This window comes from Lemur catta, chromosome 9 (genome assembly GCF_020740605.2).
Source record: "Lemur catta isolate mLemCat1 chromosome 9, mLemCat1.pri, whole genome shotgun sequence".
Lineage (NCBI taxonomy): Eukaryota > Metazoa > Chordata > Mammalia > Primates > Lemuridae > Lemur > Lemur catta.
Window position 1 is genome coordinate 6,169,443 of NC_059136.1, and position 18,932 is coordinate 6,188,374.

General features: G+C 47.2%; 1 protein-coding gene across 2 annotated transcripts; it reads right to left on the reverse strand.

The window, feature by feature from the left end:
* Positions 1-5,914: 5,914 nt before the first annotated feature.
* On the reverse strand, positions 5,915-18,892 carry MRPS11 (mitochondrial ribosomal protein S11). Of its 2 annotated transcripts, XM_045561745.1 has the most exons (7): positions 18,815-18,890; positions 18,591-18,723; positions 18,349-18,465; positions 9,821-9,919; positions 8,745-8,874; positions 7,427-7,492; positions 5,915-6,300 (listed from the first exon to the last, which is right to left on the reverse strand). In XM_045561745.1, the coding sequence occupies exons 2-7, from the start codon at positions 18,653-18,655 to the stop codon at positions 6,193-6,195; spliced, it is 585 nt and encodes a 194-aa protein (XP_045417701.1). In that variant the 5' UTR covers positions 18,656-18,723; positions 18,815-18,890; the 3' UTR covers positions 5,915-6,192. The 2 variants fall into 2 exon arrangements, with proteins under 2 accessions (XP_045417701.1, XP_045417700.1); XM_045561744.1 differs by having other exon boundaries at positions 18,591-18,892.
* Positions 18,893-18,932: the final 40 nt, after the last annotated feature.

The window sequence follows — 18,932 nt, forward strand, 5'->3', positions numbered from 1 at the left end:
GAATGTAGCCTGACAGCCTGTGTGCTCCAGCTGGGTCTAGAAAACAGGTGTCCTCCCCGCCAGGGCCCCCCGTGACACCACTCTGCCCCTTAGTTGACATTTCTTTTCAGTTCAAGGGGATTACGCAAATCCAAGGTGGTTAAGCTGTCACCCGGCACTATGGAAACAGCTCGACCTGCTCTCTCTGCCTCCCTCCAGCCAAGCAATAATGACTCTGAGGCTGACTTTTCTGGCAAGACTTGTTATGCTAATCGAGAGCACGTGCACGATTTGATTGGAACCCCAGGCAGGCAGAGGGGAGAAGCCAGGTTAATTACTAGAACAAATTTCAGAGCCAAGTCAGATGTCTTCCCCCAAATTCTGGACCAACAATGGGGGTGGAGGGTATTACAGGCTCTATGGGTGTCAAAATATATACTAAAAATGTTATGCGCATGTTTCAGCAGATAATTTATGTAATGCCTGACGACAGCTTCTATACATTTTTTTAAAAAGCAGTTCTTTATTTCTATCTTCATTTTGAGTGGCTCATTAATTAATACGAGTAAGTAACAGCATGCACATGGCACCCACTTCTAAAGGTGAAAAAGGTAAAAAGTTGTCTTCCTTCTGCCTGTTACCCAGTCTCAGTTTGTCTCCCTGGAGCTAAGCATGCTACCATTTTGGGGTATGTCTTTCCAGATATGCAATGCACGTACAAGCATACGTGCACACAGTCTCTCCTTTTCCACAAAAATTAGCGACTACACTATGCACGTTGTTCTGCCCCACCCCTTTATTTTTCATTTCTTGATACTCCTTGGCTTGTTTCAGGGCTAACCTTCCACTGTGTGGATGTTCTGTACTGTAGTCTCTTTACTCAGTCCCCTAAGGATGGACATTTTGGTTTAGTCTCTTACTGCTACTCACATACTTGGGACACACAGGAGAGAACATCCGTAGCTGCACGGTCCAATACAGTGGCCACCAGCCCCAGGTGGCTATTAAAATGTAAATTAACTCAAATTAAGTAAAATTTAAAATTCAGTTCCTGGGGCGGGCTAGCCACATTTCAAGAGCCACCTGGGGCTCGCGGCCACCACACTGGCTGCGCAGGTAGGGGACGCTCCCGCTGGGCTCTCTCCGGGCCACGTTCCTAGAAGGGAACCGCGGAACCGCGGGGCTGCGCTGTCTGCAGCGTTGACAGACACCGCGCGTTTCCCTCCGCACAGGCTGTAGCTGTTACGAGCCGAGGGAGAGCGCACTGGTTTCAGAACAATCGTGTGGAATGTTGGAAAGAACAAACGTTCCCTGCGTACTGATTCCGAGGACGGTATGTTTCCCTCGGCGGTGCCCACGTGGCTCGCGCCAGACGCTGCTTCTCCCAACTTACGGTGGGCACGCCTGTCCCCGGACCGCTCGGCGCTGTCGCCCTCTGAGGGCCGGCCTCCTGCCCCCGGGCTGAGGGCTGCTTCTCCTCGGTTGCAAGCCCCTCTCCTCTATCGCTGATCCTCTCATAGATTTATCCCCCATGGCCATGAGACAGGCTTTTCCGGAAACTCAGCACACGTGGCCCAATCTCTATTTCCTCACCTCCTCCCACTGCCCCTGCCCCTCAGTCCTGATGGCGAATCATGACCTCCACGCTGCCAGACCCGAGGGCCAGTCCTCACCTTGCAGAGCTCCTATCTGACCTCCGGGCAGCATCCTACATTTTGACTGTCCTTGAAGTGCTGGCCGCTTTGGCTGCCTGGATGCCACACCCTCAGCCTCCCAGCCCTCCACCTGCCTCCTCCCCACGGCAGGTACAAGCCTGGGGATCTTCCGTTCCTCACTCTGTACATTTTTCCTGGGGTGTTGCATCCGACCCTGGCTTTGACCGGATCTCTACATTTGTGGAATGATGGTAACCCGTTTTAATTTCCATTTCCTTGATTACTAGTAAAATTGAACTTCTTGTCCTGGTTTTTGACCTTTTGCCATTTCTTCCCCCATGAAGGCAGGGTCTAAGTGCAGTAGGTATGGGTGTGAAATGGATGCCAACCCAGCTCGAGGCTCCTGCGCTCCAGGCCCCGCAGGCCCCGCCCCGCCAGGGATGAGCGTCAGCTTGCTCCACTCCTCAGCTCCCCAGATGTTCCACTCAGCAGTGCTTCTCTTTGGAAGTGCATGTTATCCATCACTTCCCTCTTCCTAAACTGTCCTTCCTGTGCTCCAGGCCACTCTGCTTCTTTTTAGGGACTTTGAATCTCGTAGACTTCTTCTCTGTCCTTTCCCTGACATCCACTTTGGGGCTTCAGCATCCAGATAAGTTTCTTTGTCCACATCTCGTAATTACTGGACTTAAACCTCAGTGACTTTTATTTCGACTCTATTTAGATACTTCTGTACCTAACTTTATCTCCGGTAAATGAGCTATCCCTGAAATTTCTAACTCTGAACTTCCTCTTCGACCACAGTCTTCTGCACACCCACCTCCTTTTCTCCATCATATTTGTTGAAACTGCTCTTCATCCTTGGCATGACAGAAAGTTTTTTGACTCTTCCTTTCCCCCTAATCCTTTGGTAAGCTATTATCTCCATTCAGCTCCCTGTCTGGTCTGAACTCCATGACCCATCACGCCAGCTAAGCCATAACCAGTAACCTAATCGTCTCTCTCCAGGTTAACCTTGGATCTTGCCTGCTGCTTTGACAATTTCCCATCCTTAAGGAATGGACGTCCATTCACGTATTTGGTTGTGCTGCGAGCCATCTCTTCCACAAAGCCTTCCCTTCCCTCCCTTAAGCTGAGAGGATCACTCTTTCACGAAAACATAAATAACATTTATGCCTCTTTCATGGAACTTCGTTCTGTCTCAGCCACATACTTGTCCCACCTTCTTACACTATAAGCTCCAGGAGAGTAGTGACAGCTCCAGCCGACTGTTCCCACTGCCTAGCCTCCGTGTTTGTGGACGAACCCATGTTGGTTCAGTTTGGGTGAATGGACAATTTCTGCTTTGGCAGTGACCGTTCCATCACTTTGGGCTGATAGTATCCAGATTTAAAAAGCAATGTCTTTCCAGAATGGGAAAAAATGAATAGAAAAAAAGAATAAAGGAGCCTGGGGGAAGGTATATATGCATTTTTTTTTTTTAAATGGACCTGTCAGAGTCAGGTTGCAAGCAGATACAATTGAGAAATGGTTTCTCCCAAAGTACTAAGTGATACTCTGCCAGCATCCAGGGACTCTACTGTTATACAGTAAACAGGCTTGTTTGGGCAGTGACTGTTCATCTTGGTGTCAGGTGATGGCCTTGGCTGAAAGATGTGAAAACACTGCGTCTATGCTGAAAGGAAAGAAATTGCATTTGTCTTTTTGCTTGCGTAGAAGATGGGCTTCCCTTATGTAGCCAGTCCTGTGCAACCAGCTTTAGAAGCAAAACTGCAGATGCACCCATAGAAATAACCTGAGGCCCTGCTGCCAGAAAACAAGGAAGCGTGTCACACAGCTGATGCCAACACCCTGCTCGTGCAAATACTAGGCAGACCCAAATGCTAGGCTCTGCCTTTCTCTGCCTGGGGGAAGTGCAAGCACACATTCCACCCACCTGTTTCCTTAGGAAGGAGAGACCTGCTGCTCAGAGGGGCTTGTGGTGGCCCCAGTTTTGGATTTTAGGTAAACAATAACCACCTTAATTGGTCAGCCTTAGGTGAAGATGCCTTCGTCTCCCAAGGGGGTATAGGCTATCAGTCTTTGAGAAGCTAAGACAAATGATTAAGAGTTAATACAGGCCGGGCGCGGTGGCTCACACCTGTAATCCTAGCACTCCGGGAGGCCGAGGCGGGTGGATCGCTCGAGGTCAGGAGTTCGAGACCAGCCTGAGCAAGAGCGAGACCCCATCTCTACTAAAAATAGAAAGAAATTATATGACCAACTAAAAATCTATATAGAAAAAATTAGCCGGGCATGGTGGTGCAAGCCTGTAGTCCCAGCTACTCGGGAGGCTGAGGCAGGAGGATCGCTTAAGCCCAGGAGTTTGAGGTTGCTGTGAGCTAGGCTGACGCCATGGCACTCACTCTAGCCAGGGCAACAAAGTGACACTCTGTCTTAAAAAAAAAAAAAGAAAGCACCAGTTTTATTGGCCACTCAGAGCCTGGAAATAACGCACCAAGAGCTTACAGGAAAGTGGCCTGCGTTTTCTAGTACATGTTGACAAAGGCGGCCCAGCCCAACTAGCTCCGGGGAGTTGTGCCAGGCATCCATTTCTGGGCCCAAGACTGTTGATCCTTTAGGGTCCTCTGTGTCCTATCTGTGTCTGCAGGCTCTCCTGGGCAGGATCTTCCTTTTCTTGTAAAATAACACTTCCTTAAACTGCGGGGTTGGAGGATTTCACTTTCAGGCCTCACGGAAGCCTCCTGTGCTAGCTGTTCTCCACGTGCCCCTGCAGACCCCGTCCCTGGCCTGGGAGGCTGAGCCCCCAAGGACCACACCACTGGCTCCCCCGCCTTCCTGCTTCCTGTCGGGTTCAGCCAAGGGTGACCCCAGCAAGGGACCAGAGGGTGGGAATAGTCAGGGCATTCCTTCCCTTTCCCTCTGCGCCAGGCCATGGTTTTGGCAGCTTCTGCCAGGTTCTGGGAACTGTCCCTTCCCCGGCCCCTTCTCTGGTGGGAGGTGCTACACGCTCCACCCTCCGTGTTTATTCCTTTAATCCTGCCCATTTTTCTGTAAAAAACCTTCATTCAGCTTTTTTCTTAAAGCTTCTGAACTGTTTCTTGTTCAGGCAACTGATGAACTGTCCAATTGCTCCAAGCCCTCTGACCACCTGAATGAAGGCCACAGCGTATCAAGTCGCAAAGTGTGATTCTCAAGAGCTCCATGTTTTTATGCATTGTGGTTTTTATGTAGTTTTATGGTGAAATAGTGTACCCCCTTCCAACAACACCAAGCCTCCAGTTGGGCTGCCTTGGTCACTGGTCACAAGATAGCCCCTGCCTAAGTCCTGCTAAGGGTGAAGGAGCAAGCAGGGAGGCAATTTTTCTTCTAAACTCATATCTGCGTTCATGATCTTTCTTCTTTCTCTAGCCCTAACACAGCCTCTTGCCTATTTAGGGGGCATCTGTGGATTTCAGCGCACTCAGTTCAGGCAAATCTCCGTGCGTGGCCGGCTGGGCACAGAAGCACAGCTCCAGGGTGCCTTTCTCCTGCAGACACACCCCGGAGGGAGCAGCGTGCTTTTGTGTCTGGCCAGGCTCTCACCCGTGGCCTTCGCTGTCTGAGAAACAGGGGTCTCTCCTGTCATGTCTCTAGAGCCCTCATCTTTGGCTCCTGGGCTGCATCCAGAGACCTCAGAGCACCAAATGAGGAGCAGTCAGTCCTGCCTGGGGGGTCCTGAGCTGTGCCCACCTGTCAGCACTATCCAGGTTCACACCAACTCGCTTCTCTGCACTTCCTCGTGTGGGCTCTACTCGAGCCCATCCTCCCCATCCACCCTATTTTCTAGAGAATTCTGTTTTATACAACTCTATCATTCCCCTGTTAGGGCCATTCCCTCTTCGGTGCTGGGACTGCCAAGCCCATGGAGTGTAAAAGATGAGTGTCACCTTAGTGTGGGGAATCTCTGATTGTCCACTCACAGAAAACCCTCTTGTGTTATTAGGGCTAACTTGAAACATGCCAACTAATGGTGAAATCTTCTATCAGAATCCAGAGGTAGGTAGCAAAAAAGCTCTCAATTTGGGGCCAAATTACAAGTTGTTAAGAAAAAGTGCTCTGGAAACCTTGGTTAAGGGGCTACCAAAGAAATATTAATATTTAAAACCTAAAAGAAGGTATCAGGCAAATAACAGCTGACATTTTTATTTTGACCCTTCCACCTAGGGCCTCACCTCTCCTTTTGGGGAGGCAGTGGGGACTACTGTTAGTAATGGTGGAAGCAAAAACTCACAGTGACAACAGACGGTACGGGTATTCTTTTATTGTCTCAGAGCAGAGGTTGGAGCCTGGGCCACAGCTGCCCCTTGTAGATCCCTGATGTCTAAGGGAGGCGAAGCGCACTTCTGGGACACAGCCATCTCCAGCTGGCGGCACAGGCAAAGGCCACTGTGTTAGGAGGCAAAGCTCTCTCTTACGCCTGCAGGATCTCCAGCAAGCACTGTTCTGGAGACCGCTCTGACCGTGAGCTTTCTACAAGGTCCAGCTGGAGGCTGAGACTTGAGGTCAACCTCCCTTGTCATCACAGCCTCCGTGCCTTCCTGGGGCGGCAGCCGTTGTGCGGGATGGGGGTGTTGTCTGTGATGGAGATCACTTGCAGGCCCCCCATGGTCAGTCCCTTGATGGCAGACTGGAAGGAGCAGAAGGCAGAGTAGAAGGAGAAGGGCATGGTTCCAGAAATGACGGCCCAGCTTCTCCAGACAGGGCTCGGAGAGAGGCCGGGTGGGGTGGGGAAGGGAAGAGAGCAGGAGGCCTGTGGCTTTGACACCTACAATCCCAATCCCATTCCACTCTCACAAAGGTCTCCACCCAAACCCCATAACCAAATTCTCACAACGTGCCCCTCTCAAACCGCACCTCCCACTTTCACCTTGTGCTTTTTTTTTTTTTTTTTTTGAGACAGAGTCTCGCTCTGTTGCCCGGGCTAGAGTGAGTGCTGTGGCACCAGCCTAGCTCACAGCAACCTCAAACTCCTGGGCTTAAGCAATCCTACTGCCTCAGCCTCCCGAGTAGCTGGGACTACAGGCATGTGCCACCATGCCCGGCTAATTTTTTCTATATATATATTTTAGTTGGCCAGATAATTTCTTTCTATTTTTTTTTTTTAGTAGAAACGGGGTCTTGCTCTTGCTGAGGCTAGTCTCGAACTCCTGACCTCGAGCAATCCACCCGCCTCGGCCTCCCAGAGTGCTAGGATTACAGGCGTGAGCCACTGCGCCCGGCCACCTTGTGCTTTACGATCTGAGAACAAAGGCTCCTGTGGACCCTGACACACCTTAAGTATCACTTCTGTGGCTTTCCTTAAGTTTCCTTTATCTGCCTGTAGCCTCTCCCCCCAATACCTTATTATTCTTGCAAAGTCAGAGAGATGTCACCTCTTTGGGGAAGCTAGAGATCATCCCAGCTAATGATCGTCAGGAAAGATTATCCCTGCTGGGTTTGGGCTGCCCTGATGGGCTCCCAGCACCCCTGGGCACATGCTTTACCACTGCACTCACCAGTTTGTCCTGAGGGATCCGCACCACCTTCCCATTCCCAGGGCCTAGCACACAGCAGGCACTCAGTGTCTGACAAATTAAACTAAGTGATCGAGGCTTGCTTTGAGGGGCTTAGTAAATTATAGGAACAAGAAACTTCAAGCCATCATGGAAATCCACTACAGACTGCTTTTCTGCTCTCTGTACTTGGCTCTCAAGCTCCGACTTCCACAACTAAAGAAGAAAGCACATACCCTGTGGAGAATCGTGGTCACTTACCAAGCGCCCTGGCCCCAGGCCTTTGACCACAACTCGGACATAAGTCACACCCTTCGCTGTAGCTTTCTGGAGAGAAGTGGCAAGTGGTTAGTGCCCCAGAGAGAAAGAACTACTGTACCCAAACCCCTAGCTGCCACCTGGAGCCCCAGGGAAAGGGCACCCACAGAAGTAAGCAGGGAGGAAAGCAAAGGACATGGCAGCAGTGCAGGACAGGTCCAGCAGAGACCAGGAACTCACAGAACTAAAGTGACTGCGATCCCCTTAGCCCAGGCCTGCACCGCCACCTAATGGAGATCTCTAAATATCGCCCGCATTTTTCTCAGGTGGGCAAATGCACAATTTCAGACTATGAAGTGCCACCCTGGACTTCAGGGTTGAACCTAAATATTTACTTTGTTATCTTTTAAAATCTTTAGTTAGAGTTAAAATTTTCTTTCTTGATTATAAAGGCGGCTCATCATAAAAATTGGAAAATACACAGAAGTCACTCATGACCCACCATGCAGAACCCACTGTGAACATTGATATATTTATTTTAACTGTACATGATCTAGCCATTGCTGGGTGTTTACTGCATTTTAGTTTTTGATGATAATTAATACATAGCAGTCGATATTTTTGGGTATCTTCCTTTGTTTGACGGTCAAAGTTTTCCTTCAGGAACCATGTCTGGTTTGGCAGAGTGTGGCCTTTGTGAGGCCCGTGCTCCAGTAGGAAGTGTGCAGGCTTTGGCCCCCGACCAGTCTGAGTCCAGATCAGGGAACTGAACTGGCTGCGTGCCTCTGAGCAAGTCACACACTCAGAATCTCAACTGGCTCTTGAAAACATGGGTAATACTCAGGGTCTTTTGAAGATTCGAGACAATGAATATAAAATGTCTAGCACATAGTAGATGCCAAATAAATATACCAAAGCACACTGCCAATTTGCTTCTAGAACGGTCTGCAACAATTCATACTGGAATTGGTAGCGTATGAGATCCTCACCATACCACATTCTCTCCAAATAGCCTATTATCACCGGCCTCAGCCCACCTTTAAATAGGGGTGGGCTTTGGTTCTTGAGCCTTTAGTGCCCTGGCTCTTACCTGCTAGGATTCTAGCATGAAACAAGTGCTTTGCCTCTAATGAAGGTGAGAGAAAGAAAAAAGGGAAACCTTTCACATAGACCTCTTCAAGCCACCTCCAATGTTGGGGCATCTAACAGGGGTCGATAAACCCTTGCTTCTGAATGGCTAGTTTAATGAGAATGCCCCACTCAGAGATCAGCCATGCGGAAGGTGGAACACGCCACAGAGGGAACCGGAACGAACACTTACCGCGGCTGCAGCTATGCCTGCTGTCTGTGCTGCGATGCCTGTGCTCTTCTTGGCATTCCGAAATCCCTCCGTGCCACAGGAAGTACGGGCAAGTGACTGGTTAGCGGCAGAGACTACCTGGATATGTGTGCTGAGAAAAGCAGGGGAGGCACACAGGATGTAACTATTGTAAGGGAAATAAGAGAGCACCAACTTATGCCCCGAGAAGCCTGGGAGAGGAAGAAATTCAGTTGCTTCCACTTTGAGCTTCTCAGATGAACGTGTTTTGGACACTTCCTGTAGGAAGTGTCAGGAAAGGTCAGAATCCTCCCCTAAACCTAAGGGAAAGCTGACAAATCACATAATCTAGAGTGCTCCATGACCCAAGGGTAGTTATCGAGAAGAAGTGACACTAAATACATTGTCTTCATGGTGGGACCATCTGCCCCTAGTACATTCTCTCCGACTCCTGAGCAAAACCAGGAAACACTACTCCCAAGGAAAGCAAAGAAATTGTATAAATGTGATAGGCCCAACTTATTTCACAGTTTCATGAAACTTGAATATGTTTTAAAAAGTTGGCCGGGCGCAGTGGCTCACGCCTGTAATCCTAGCTCTGGGAGGCCGAGGCGGGTGGATCGCTCGAGGTCAGGAGTTCGAGACCAGCCTGAGCAAGAGTGAGATCCCGTCTCTACTAAAAATAGAAAGAAATTATCTGGCCAACTAAAAATATATATACAAAAAAATTAGCCGGGCATGGTGGCTCATGCCTGTAGTCCCAGCTACTCGGGAGGCTGAGGCAGGAGGATTGCTTGAGCCCAGGAGTCTGAGGTTGCTGTGAGCTAGGCTGATGCCACGGCACTCACTCTAGCCCGGGCAACAAAGTGAGACTCTGTCTCAAAAAAAAAAAAAATAAAAAAAAATAAAAAGACAGAAGGCGGTTTCCCCAAACGAGGAGTGAGCCTGGGGGAACGTCCGCAGCAGCACCACCACGTAGCACTCGGCACCCTGGCTTCTACCCCACGGGTATCCACGGGGACCTCCTGATGTGACAGAGAGACACCCACAGTAGACCCGCCCGGGCGCTTCCTGCTCACTTGTTGTAGGTTGCTTTAATGTGTGCGATTGGGATCTCCTCGAATTTCTTTTCTGCCCACCTCAGAGAGCTCTCCTCTCCTGGAACGGGGGGGTAAATGCTGCAATTAGAAAAAAACATTTTATTTAAAATTGTGCTGATTTTTTTAAAATCAAAGAAATGTATCATATGGTTTTTTAAAAAATCAAATAGTACAGATGAACCCATAATGAAAAGTAACAGGCCTCTGCCCCCATCCTGTTCCTGAGGTGGCTGTCCCCACCATTCCTTTTCTATCCTTCTGGCTACCGCCATGTCTGTGACCACGGTGATTATGAGGCTACTTCTTGACTTGTTGATGTTAAGACACATCTAGTGACTTTCTGCTACAAGAAAGAGCTTTGCATTCATACTCTGCATCTTCCTTGTCCCTGCCAGTATAGTTATATCACTATTTTCAAGTCCTCTCTGCAGTGGTCCCCAACCTTTTTGGTACCATGGAAGACAATTTTTAAATGGACTGGTGGTGCCACGGAGGATGGTTTCGGGATCATTTAAGCACATTACATTTTTGTGCACTTTATTTCTATTATTATTATAATACATAATGAAATAATTATACAACTTATCATAAGGCAGAATCAGTGGGAGCCCTGAACTTGTTTTCCTGCAACTAGACAGTCCCATCTGGGAGTGATGGGAGACAGTGACATCCAAAGTGTGTTGCTTATGTCCACTCTACTCCGTAATCTTGTTTTGGTTGCTGTCACTGCAGAAAATCCTGCTTCACAAAGACAGGATGTTAGAAATGGAAGCAGGCTTTTCAATGTTTCTGTGGCAATTTCAGAATATTTCACCTTGACTTTAATCCAGAACACATGGAGATTTGAAGTTGTCTGAAACATGCTTTTAAGGCCAGTGTCATTTGCAATCTCAAGCAGTTAATCCTCTTCTAGCACAGACAAAGTCAATTCACCTGGCTTATTTAAATGGGTTGTGGACCCATTCTTTCCCAGTTTGGGGATCTTTTGTGGTTGGGAAGTAAGTAATGCTCAAACTCTTTTGAAAGCTGAGATAGGTGATCATGCACCAGCTGGGAGAAAGAAGGCCCTGGCTCAGTCTCTTAAAATCTCTGCTACTGTTTGAAACATGTCAAAAATCCCAGTGTTCACTCATCACTCCCATAATTCCAGTTTGGCTTTGAATGCAGCCACTTTATCTGCTGACTTGAACACAGTTGTCATTCTCCCCTGAAGTGACAGATTGAGTCTGTTGAGCAGGTTGAACGCGTCACACAAGTAAGCAAGTTTTGCGACCCATCCTGTGTCATTGAAATGTGCTGCCGATGGTGACTGTTTTTCTAAAAGAAATCTCTGGAGCGGCTCTTATTAACTCAAAAACTCCGGCCAGTGATCTACCTTTGGAAAGCCCTCTCACTTCTGTGTGTAAGAGGAGACGAGTGTGCTCTGCATCCATCTCCTCACAGAGCTGTGTGAACAGACATGAGTTAAGGGCATGTACTTTAATGTGGTTGATAATTTTAATCACATCCTGCAAAATGTTGTTTAGTTCAGGTGACATTGTTCAGCTTGCCAGCATTTCTCTAGGGATGACACAGTGCACAGACTCACATTCAGAAGCAACCTCTTTGACCCAAGTAGTGAAACCAGAAAGCCGTCCAGTCACGGCAGCCACTCTGTCTGTGCATATACCCACACAAAATGATCAGTTCAGTTTTCCTAATATGTAATCATTTAAAGACTTGAATAGTTCTGCAGCTGTGGTGTTGGTTGGCAACAAAAGTGCACATAACATATCCTCACGCACATCCTCCTGAAAAATATATTGCACAAAGCAAGCATTGTTGCCTTGTAGTCAACATCGATAGACTCCTCAACCTGGATTGTGTATCACGGTGACTCATTAATCCTCGCTAACAATTGTGCCTCAGTAGCCTCTGCTATTTCAGCAGTTCCTCTAGGCATGGTGCTAGCTGAAAGAGGAACACGTGCCACTTTCTGAACTGCAGCACCTCCTAAAAGTTTACAGCATATGTGTTTAGCAGGCAGGATCAGCTCTTCACCAATAGTAAACGGCTTCTTAGCTTTAGCAATGTGTTAGCCACTAAGAATGATGCTCTCAGTGCAGACGCATTTGATGAAGTGGTCGCCTTCAATAATTGCTTCTGGTCTTCATGTTCACGTGTTTTTCTTTTGAAAAACTCCAAAGGCTTGTCTTTTAACTTGGGGTGCTTGGTCTCTCTGTGATGAAGCAGTTTTGAAGGTTTCATGGCTTCCCTTGGATAGCTGGTTGCAATATAGTACACAAAGCGGACTTGGAGAATGTGAATCACCTGTTGCAACGAACTCATAATTTAAGTAGGACTCTTGATATTTTCTTTTCAATGCAGCTTTCATTTTGTTGGAGGCTTCTGCTGTCTCATCATTGGATCTTTCCTCCTTTTCAAAGAAACTCTGCAGCGATATTGGTTTTTTACTCATTTTTGCTGGGGTTAGCTTGTGGGCTTTCCAAGACTGACGGAGACAAGTGTGCAGTGTGGGACAGAGGCGCACACGGAAGTGGTAAATAAAATAATGGGCAGGCCATGCACGGACTAAATAAGGGTTGGATTCTGACTTAAAGCCTGCCACCAGATGCAGCTTAGTTGTCACTTGCCACTCACTGATAGGGTTTTGATATGAATCTGCAAACAACTGATTTATTATGGTCTCTGTACAGTCAAACCTCTCTGCTAATGATAATCTGTATTTGCAGCCGCTCCCCAGCGCTAGCGTCACTGCCTCAGCTCCACCTCATATCATCAGGCATTAGATTCTTATAAGAAGCACACAACCTAGATCCCTCACGTGTGCAGTTTATAGCAGGGTTTGCTCCTGTGAGAATCTGATGCCGCTGCTGATCTGACAGGAGGCGGATCTCAGGCGGTGACGTGAGTGATGGGGAGGAGCTCCGCTGCCTTGCCAGCTGCCCACCTCCTGCTGTGCGGCCCTGGTCCTAACAGGCAGTGATGGGGGTTGGAGACCACAGCTCGACAGTCTACTCTTTCTGCAATTTAAAAAATAGGGTCAAACCTCTGTTTTTTGTTTCCTCAACCATGATAATATCTTGACTCTAGTTTATAAAAAAGAGATAGTATTTTAATATTCATAATATCATCACTATAAAAAATTAAGCATCCCTAAAATAGAAGATAGCAAACTTTTTGTAAAGGACCAGAGAGTAAATATTTTAGGCTTTGCTGGCCAAGAGGTTTCTGTCCCAACTACTAAACTCTGCTGATGTATCACAAAAATAGCCAGACAACAGTAAATTAATAGGTGTGGCTGTGTTCCAATAAAACTCTACTTATGAAAACAGGCAACTGGCCAGACTGGCCCACAGGCCATGCGTGGTTTGCCAGCCCCTACCTTAGACCAGTAGCTCTCAATGCAGGCTGAACATCAGCTGTGAAACATCCAGATGTGTAAGATCCACCCTAGATTCTGGATGGGGACTGGGAACTTATTTTTCAAATGACTCAGGAGAATCAGATGTGAACTTAAGGTTGAGAACACATTGTATTGAGTTCGGGATCTCCCACTGCCTTAGTCCAAGCTGTTCTCTGGCTATCTCTAGGTAAGCCTCTTTATTTTCAGACGGAGAAAATCAGGTGGGAATAGGGAAATAGGGTTAGCAAAGGCAGCCAATCTTTGGACCTCCGCAGATCTGCCTCAGTTCAGAGCTTTGCTCACGATGCTATGCTTTTTTAAAAAATTCAAACACAATCATCCTTCAGCATTTGAGATGGGAGTGAACCTGCTGTTGCACTTGGCCTGTACACACACATCAGATTCATGTTTGTGCCCCCCACAGCCACCTGAAAGACAATGGATTCCATTTTAGAAAACACACTATAATCTGAGTACCACTCTCCCTCCCTTCCAGCTCCTTCCCTACCTGCTTTCCTGCAGATCAGTGGTATTCAAAGGTTACAAGTGTATTCTTTAGAAACGATTTAGAACTTCAGCAGGTTGTCCACTTATCAGCTTATATGCCCGATGGAAAGTGGATGAGTCTCTTAGATGACACTAATGTTTAAAAGATGATTATTTCTCCATTGATAATTTCCTCTGCTGACTTGGGAGTCAAAACACACAAGCCGGAATGCAACCAGTGTAATGCCTTTATGTACAGCAAGGTTTGGAACTAGGAAGGATTTGCAGTTTGAACCATTAATTGAAGAAACACAAGATCAGGCCTTTAAACCTTCCAGGTGTGATATACAAACCAAGTGGTTCACCCCAAGAAAGCCAGAAAAACGAATGACAAAACTGTCTGGCACTGGTCTGCTGTCTCTTCACACCCATCCTCACACTGGCGAAATGTAGAGAGACAACCCATTTTCTAATTGCTGCTAGAGACAATTTTTAAAAATGCAAATAAATGCAGAAAAATGCAAAGATCATATTTCTTGGCTTACTTTCCCTTTATACTATTCTTGTCCTAATTGTTGGTGATTTCAGTGATATTCTTCCAACCCCTTGGCTTGTTTCTTGACCTCCTTTCCTTCAATCGTCACATGTCCTGTGTCCTACCTTCACTAATTACTTCCCTGCTCATAACTAGCCCTCGTCATTGCCAGTACCTGCAACCCCATCACAGCCTAGAATTCAAGCACCGCACTCCCCAACCACCGCTTCCTGGTGTGCCCACTCGCTCCCTGTACTACCCTCACTCCAGGGACCCTTCAGTTCCACAAGGAACTATGATCCACTGATCCTACCAGCTTTCCACTATCCCGCACACTCCTCACGGCCTCACTCCTCTCCTCACTCAGACTAAATCTCATGGCCAATCACAATAATCACTCCCTTGCATACATCCTTAATTCTCTGCACATCCCCCTTCCCTTTACTTCATTGTACTCTCCTGACAAACCCCTAACCTTGGTTAAATCCCTCTCTCCACCGCTCTGAGCCTGTACATGTATGTACCCACACAGCCAGCTAAGGACAAATACACAGCAGTGCCGACTGGTTTTTCTCTACTATCAGCATTTCTCAACCTTAGCACTACTGACCTTTTGGGCAAGATAATTCTTTGTTGTGGGAGGCTGTCCTGTGAACTCTAAGGTATTTAGTAGCATCCCTGGCCTCTACCCACTAGATACTGTCTCCCAAGTTGTGCCAACCAAAGATGGCTTCAGACATTGCTAAAAGTCCCCTGGAGGCAAAATTGCTCCCAGCTGAGAACCGCTGCTCTATTTTAATGAGTTCTGGCATCAAGTGGGCCCTCAGCACTGCCTGGCAATCACACAGCACATCCCCAGTTCAATTACCCTTCCATTCTCTAGGATGACTCTTCTATATCGTCTTTTGTTCCCTCAAACTTCCATCTCCCTCCTGCTTCCTTACTGCCAGCTGATGACCTTCACAGAGAAATAGAAGCAATCAGACTTTCTTCCTGCTCCCACTACCAGACATCTGTGCCCACAGTCCTTGCCGTCACTCCTGTTGCAATGCTCCACTTGAACATTGGCTCCTGAAGGACATCGCTCCAGTGTCATCATTCTTTCCCTCTCCTGCATCATCCTATCAGCAAAACACACTGTCATGTCCCAAACCTAAAACACCCCCAAACCTCTTGAACCCAACGCTCCCTTATCTACTGCCTATTTCTGTATGCCCTCTTACAGCAGAGCCCCCTTAAGGAAATGACCATACTGGCTGCTTCTTCCTGTCTTCTATTCTCCTTGAACCCACTCCAATCAGATGTGAGCTCCCACCACTCCACCAAAAATGCTCTAATCCAATCATCTCCACTCTGTGAAATCCGATGAGCAATTCTGTCATCAGCCTATTGACCTATCGCATCAGCATCATTTGACATAGCTAATCTCCCCACCATGAACCACAGTTAAAAAAAACAAACAAATGAAAAAGAAACCCAAGAAAACTCCTGATTTTCTACTGACTTAGTGATAAGAAGTTCCTTGTCTTTTTTTCCTGGTTCTTCCTCATCTCCTAAATCTCTAAATATCAGAGTGCTCTAGGGTTCAGTCTTTGGACCTCTTCTCTTCATCTATACTCACTCTAATGATAATCTTGTTGTCTCATGGTTTTATATGCCATCCGTATGATGATGTTTCCCAAAGGTATATCTCCAGCCCAGATCTGTCCCCTGAACTCCATTTCTTATAGTCTACATTGTATCTCCACTTGTATGTTAATTAAACTTCTCAAACTTAACCACTCCAATTCAAACTCCTTCGGTCTTCCGCATCTTAATAAATGACAACTCCATCTTTCCAGTTGTTTAGGCCAAAAGTTTTGGGATCTTCCTTGACTTCTTTTTCTCATACCTTATATTAACAAATCCTGTTGACTCTTCCTTCAAAATATATCAGTCCAACCATTTATATTAATACCACCATTACTGCTAGCACCCTGGTCCAAGCCACCACCATTTCTTGACTGGATTATTTTAGTAGTTTGCTAATTGCTTTGACGACTTCTCCTAGCTTCCATTCTTACTCATTTATGGTTTAATATTATCACAGAAGCCAAAGAAACTCCTTTTAAAATGTAAGCAAGATCACATCAATCTTCTACTCAAAACTTTCCCGTGGCTTCCTGTATCACTCAGTGTAAAAGGCTGAAGTCCTCACAATGGCCTACAGAGCCCTACGAATGTGGCCGTGCAAGCCTGCTGGAACTGCCCCTCCCCCAGCTGTTATACACCCATGTTTTACTCATTTTCTATTTATTGTCTCCTATCCACTAGAATTTAAGTTCTATGGGGGCAGGGCTTTTTGTCTGTTTGGTCAGGGATATATCCCCAATGCTTTCAATAGTGCCTGGCATTGCTGAATGACCGTAACAGAATCTTGGTTTAGATTCCTTCGCAGTCCCTCGTTGCCTGCAGTGTGGGCAGTGTAAAAGTTACAGTGTGGGCTAGGAGCGGTGGCTCATGGCCTGTAATCCTAGCACTTTGGGAGGCTGAGGCGGGAGGATCCCTTGAGTTCAGGAATTCGAGACCAGCCTGAGCAAGAGTAAGACCCATCTCTACTAAAAATAGAAAAAATTAGTCAGGCGTGGTGGCATGTGCCTGTAATCTCAGCTATTCAGGAGGCGGAGGAAGGAGGATCATCTGAGCCCAGGAGTTTGAGGTTGCTGTGAGCTAGGATGATGCCATGGCATTGTAGCCTGGGCAACAAAGCAAGACTCTGTCTCAAAATAAATAAATAAATAAATAAATAAATAAATAAAAGAAAAAAAAAGTTACAGCATCACAGGCAACACCTTCAGCATTCTCATTCCTTCTTGTCTTACTGGCCTCATTTGTATCACACACATACCTGAATACACCATGTTGTTTCACGTGGCATGTCTTTACACAGACTGTTACCTTTGCCTCCCATGACCACTTTCATCTTGTCCAGCTGAATTCCCATTTATTTTCTTTGAGACAGAGTCTCACTCTGTTGCTCAGGCTAGAGTGTCATGGCATCAGCCTAGCACACAGCAACCTCAAACTCCTGGACTCAAGCAATCCTCTTGCCTCAGCCTTCCAAGTAGCTGGGACTACAGGCATGCGCCACCATGCCCAGCTAATTTTTTCTGTATATATTTTTAGTTGTCCATATAATTTCTTTCTCTTTTTAGTAGAGACGGGGTCTCACTCCTGCTCAGGCTGGTCTCGAACTCCTGAGCTCAAACGATCCACCTGCCTCCGCCTCCCACCTCCACCTCCCAGAGTGCTAGGATTACAGGCAGGAGCCACTGCACCCAGCCTAATTTACTTTTGAGTTTCAAGTTTTCTTCTCTACAGTCTTGCCTCATTTCGTCAGGAGTGAAACACTTATTCTCTCACACTTCCAACCAGTTCTCACTTCCATTATACTACTAATCAAATTACGTGAAAATGTTTACGTATTTGTTTTCCATGAAAGACTGTGAATTACTTGTGGAGAGGAATGATCTTTGTATTTGTATTCCCAGCACCAACATGGTGCCTGGCATATATATTCTCCGTAGAGGGTTGTTAAATGAATGTGAAGTTAAGGTGGATGTATACATGACTCGCACATACAGGTGGTGGCACTGGTGGGAAGGAAAATGGCAGTTCCTAGCACAAAACCCACCCTGGACCTTCTCTAAGAAGTGTCTGATAATTTGTTCCATAGCACAGTGGCTCCCCCCTCCCCATGTTGTGTCCTAGGCAGGCAAGGTTGTTAATCTGACATGATCTCCGTCTCAGAAGGAAAGTTGATATATATTACATTCTTTTGACATTCACTCATTCATTTAACAAATGTTCACTAAACATCTACTTTGTACCAGGGCTCATCTTATTTGATTCTCACAACCACCTCTCTTGGCATTATCCCCATTTTTAGATAAGAAAGCTGAGGCTTAGAGATTGATTTGCATAAGGTTTTACAGACGGCAAGTGAGAGGGCTGAGAATGCACTCATTCTGACTCTAGACAGTGGCGGACAAGAGTCACGGGCTGCAGGTCTCTCGAGGGCTGGACCTAAGTGGCGCTCACCTGAAGGTGCTGTGGCTCGGAGCTGCCGCCTTCTCCTCAACTTCCTGCTTGGCTACCGTGTCTTGCAGCTCTGGCGCGCCAGTGTGGATGGTCCCGGCCGGCGACCCAGCCACGACCCTGCAGGGAGGAAAAGCTCACTGAGGGTCACAGCCTGGCGGCCACTGGGGCCCCGATGACTCATCGGCATGGGATGGACAGTGGCCCCTAGCGTGGCCGTGGGCTCCAGGGGCAATCATTGTTACCTGGTTGTTCTGGGCCAACTCCAGGACCGCAGGAACCAAAATCCCACGTTTCTTACAACCTGCATGACTTAAATTGACCCCAGTCAGCTCCCTTCGGCAGCGATGGCTGGAGCGGCGCCCGTACCACGAGCACCTGTGGGGGAGGGTACAGAGGGAAAAGTCAAGTGACTTTCAGATAAGGTCCAACAGATATTTTTATTTCAATTTAAATGCGCCATAAAAACCATAGTTGCAGACTCTCCTGGGATTTCTTCCCATTTTTAACGTTCTGAGATCTTCATCCACCCCTCCATATTGGAATGGTTCGTTCGCACTGCCTTATGGGAACATGGGATTGGCTGA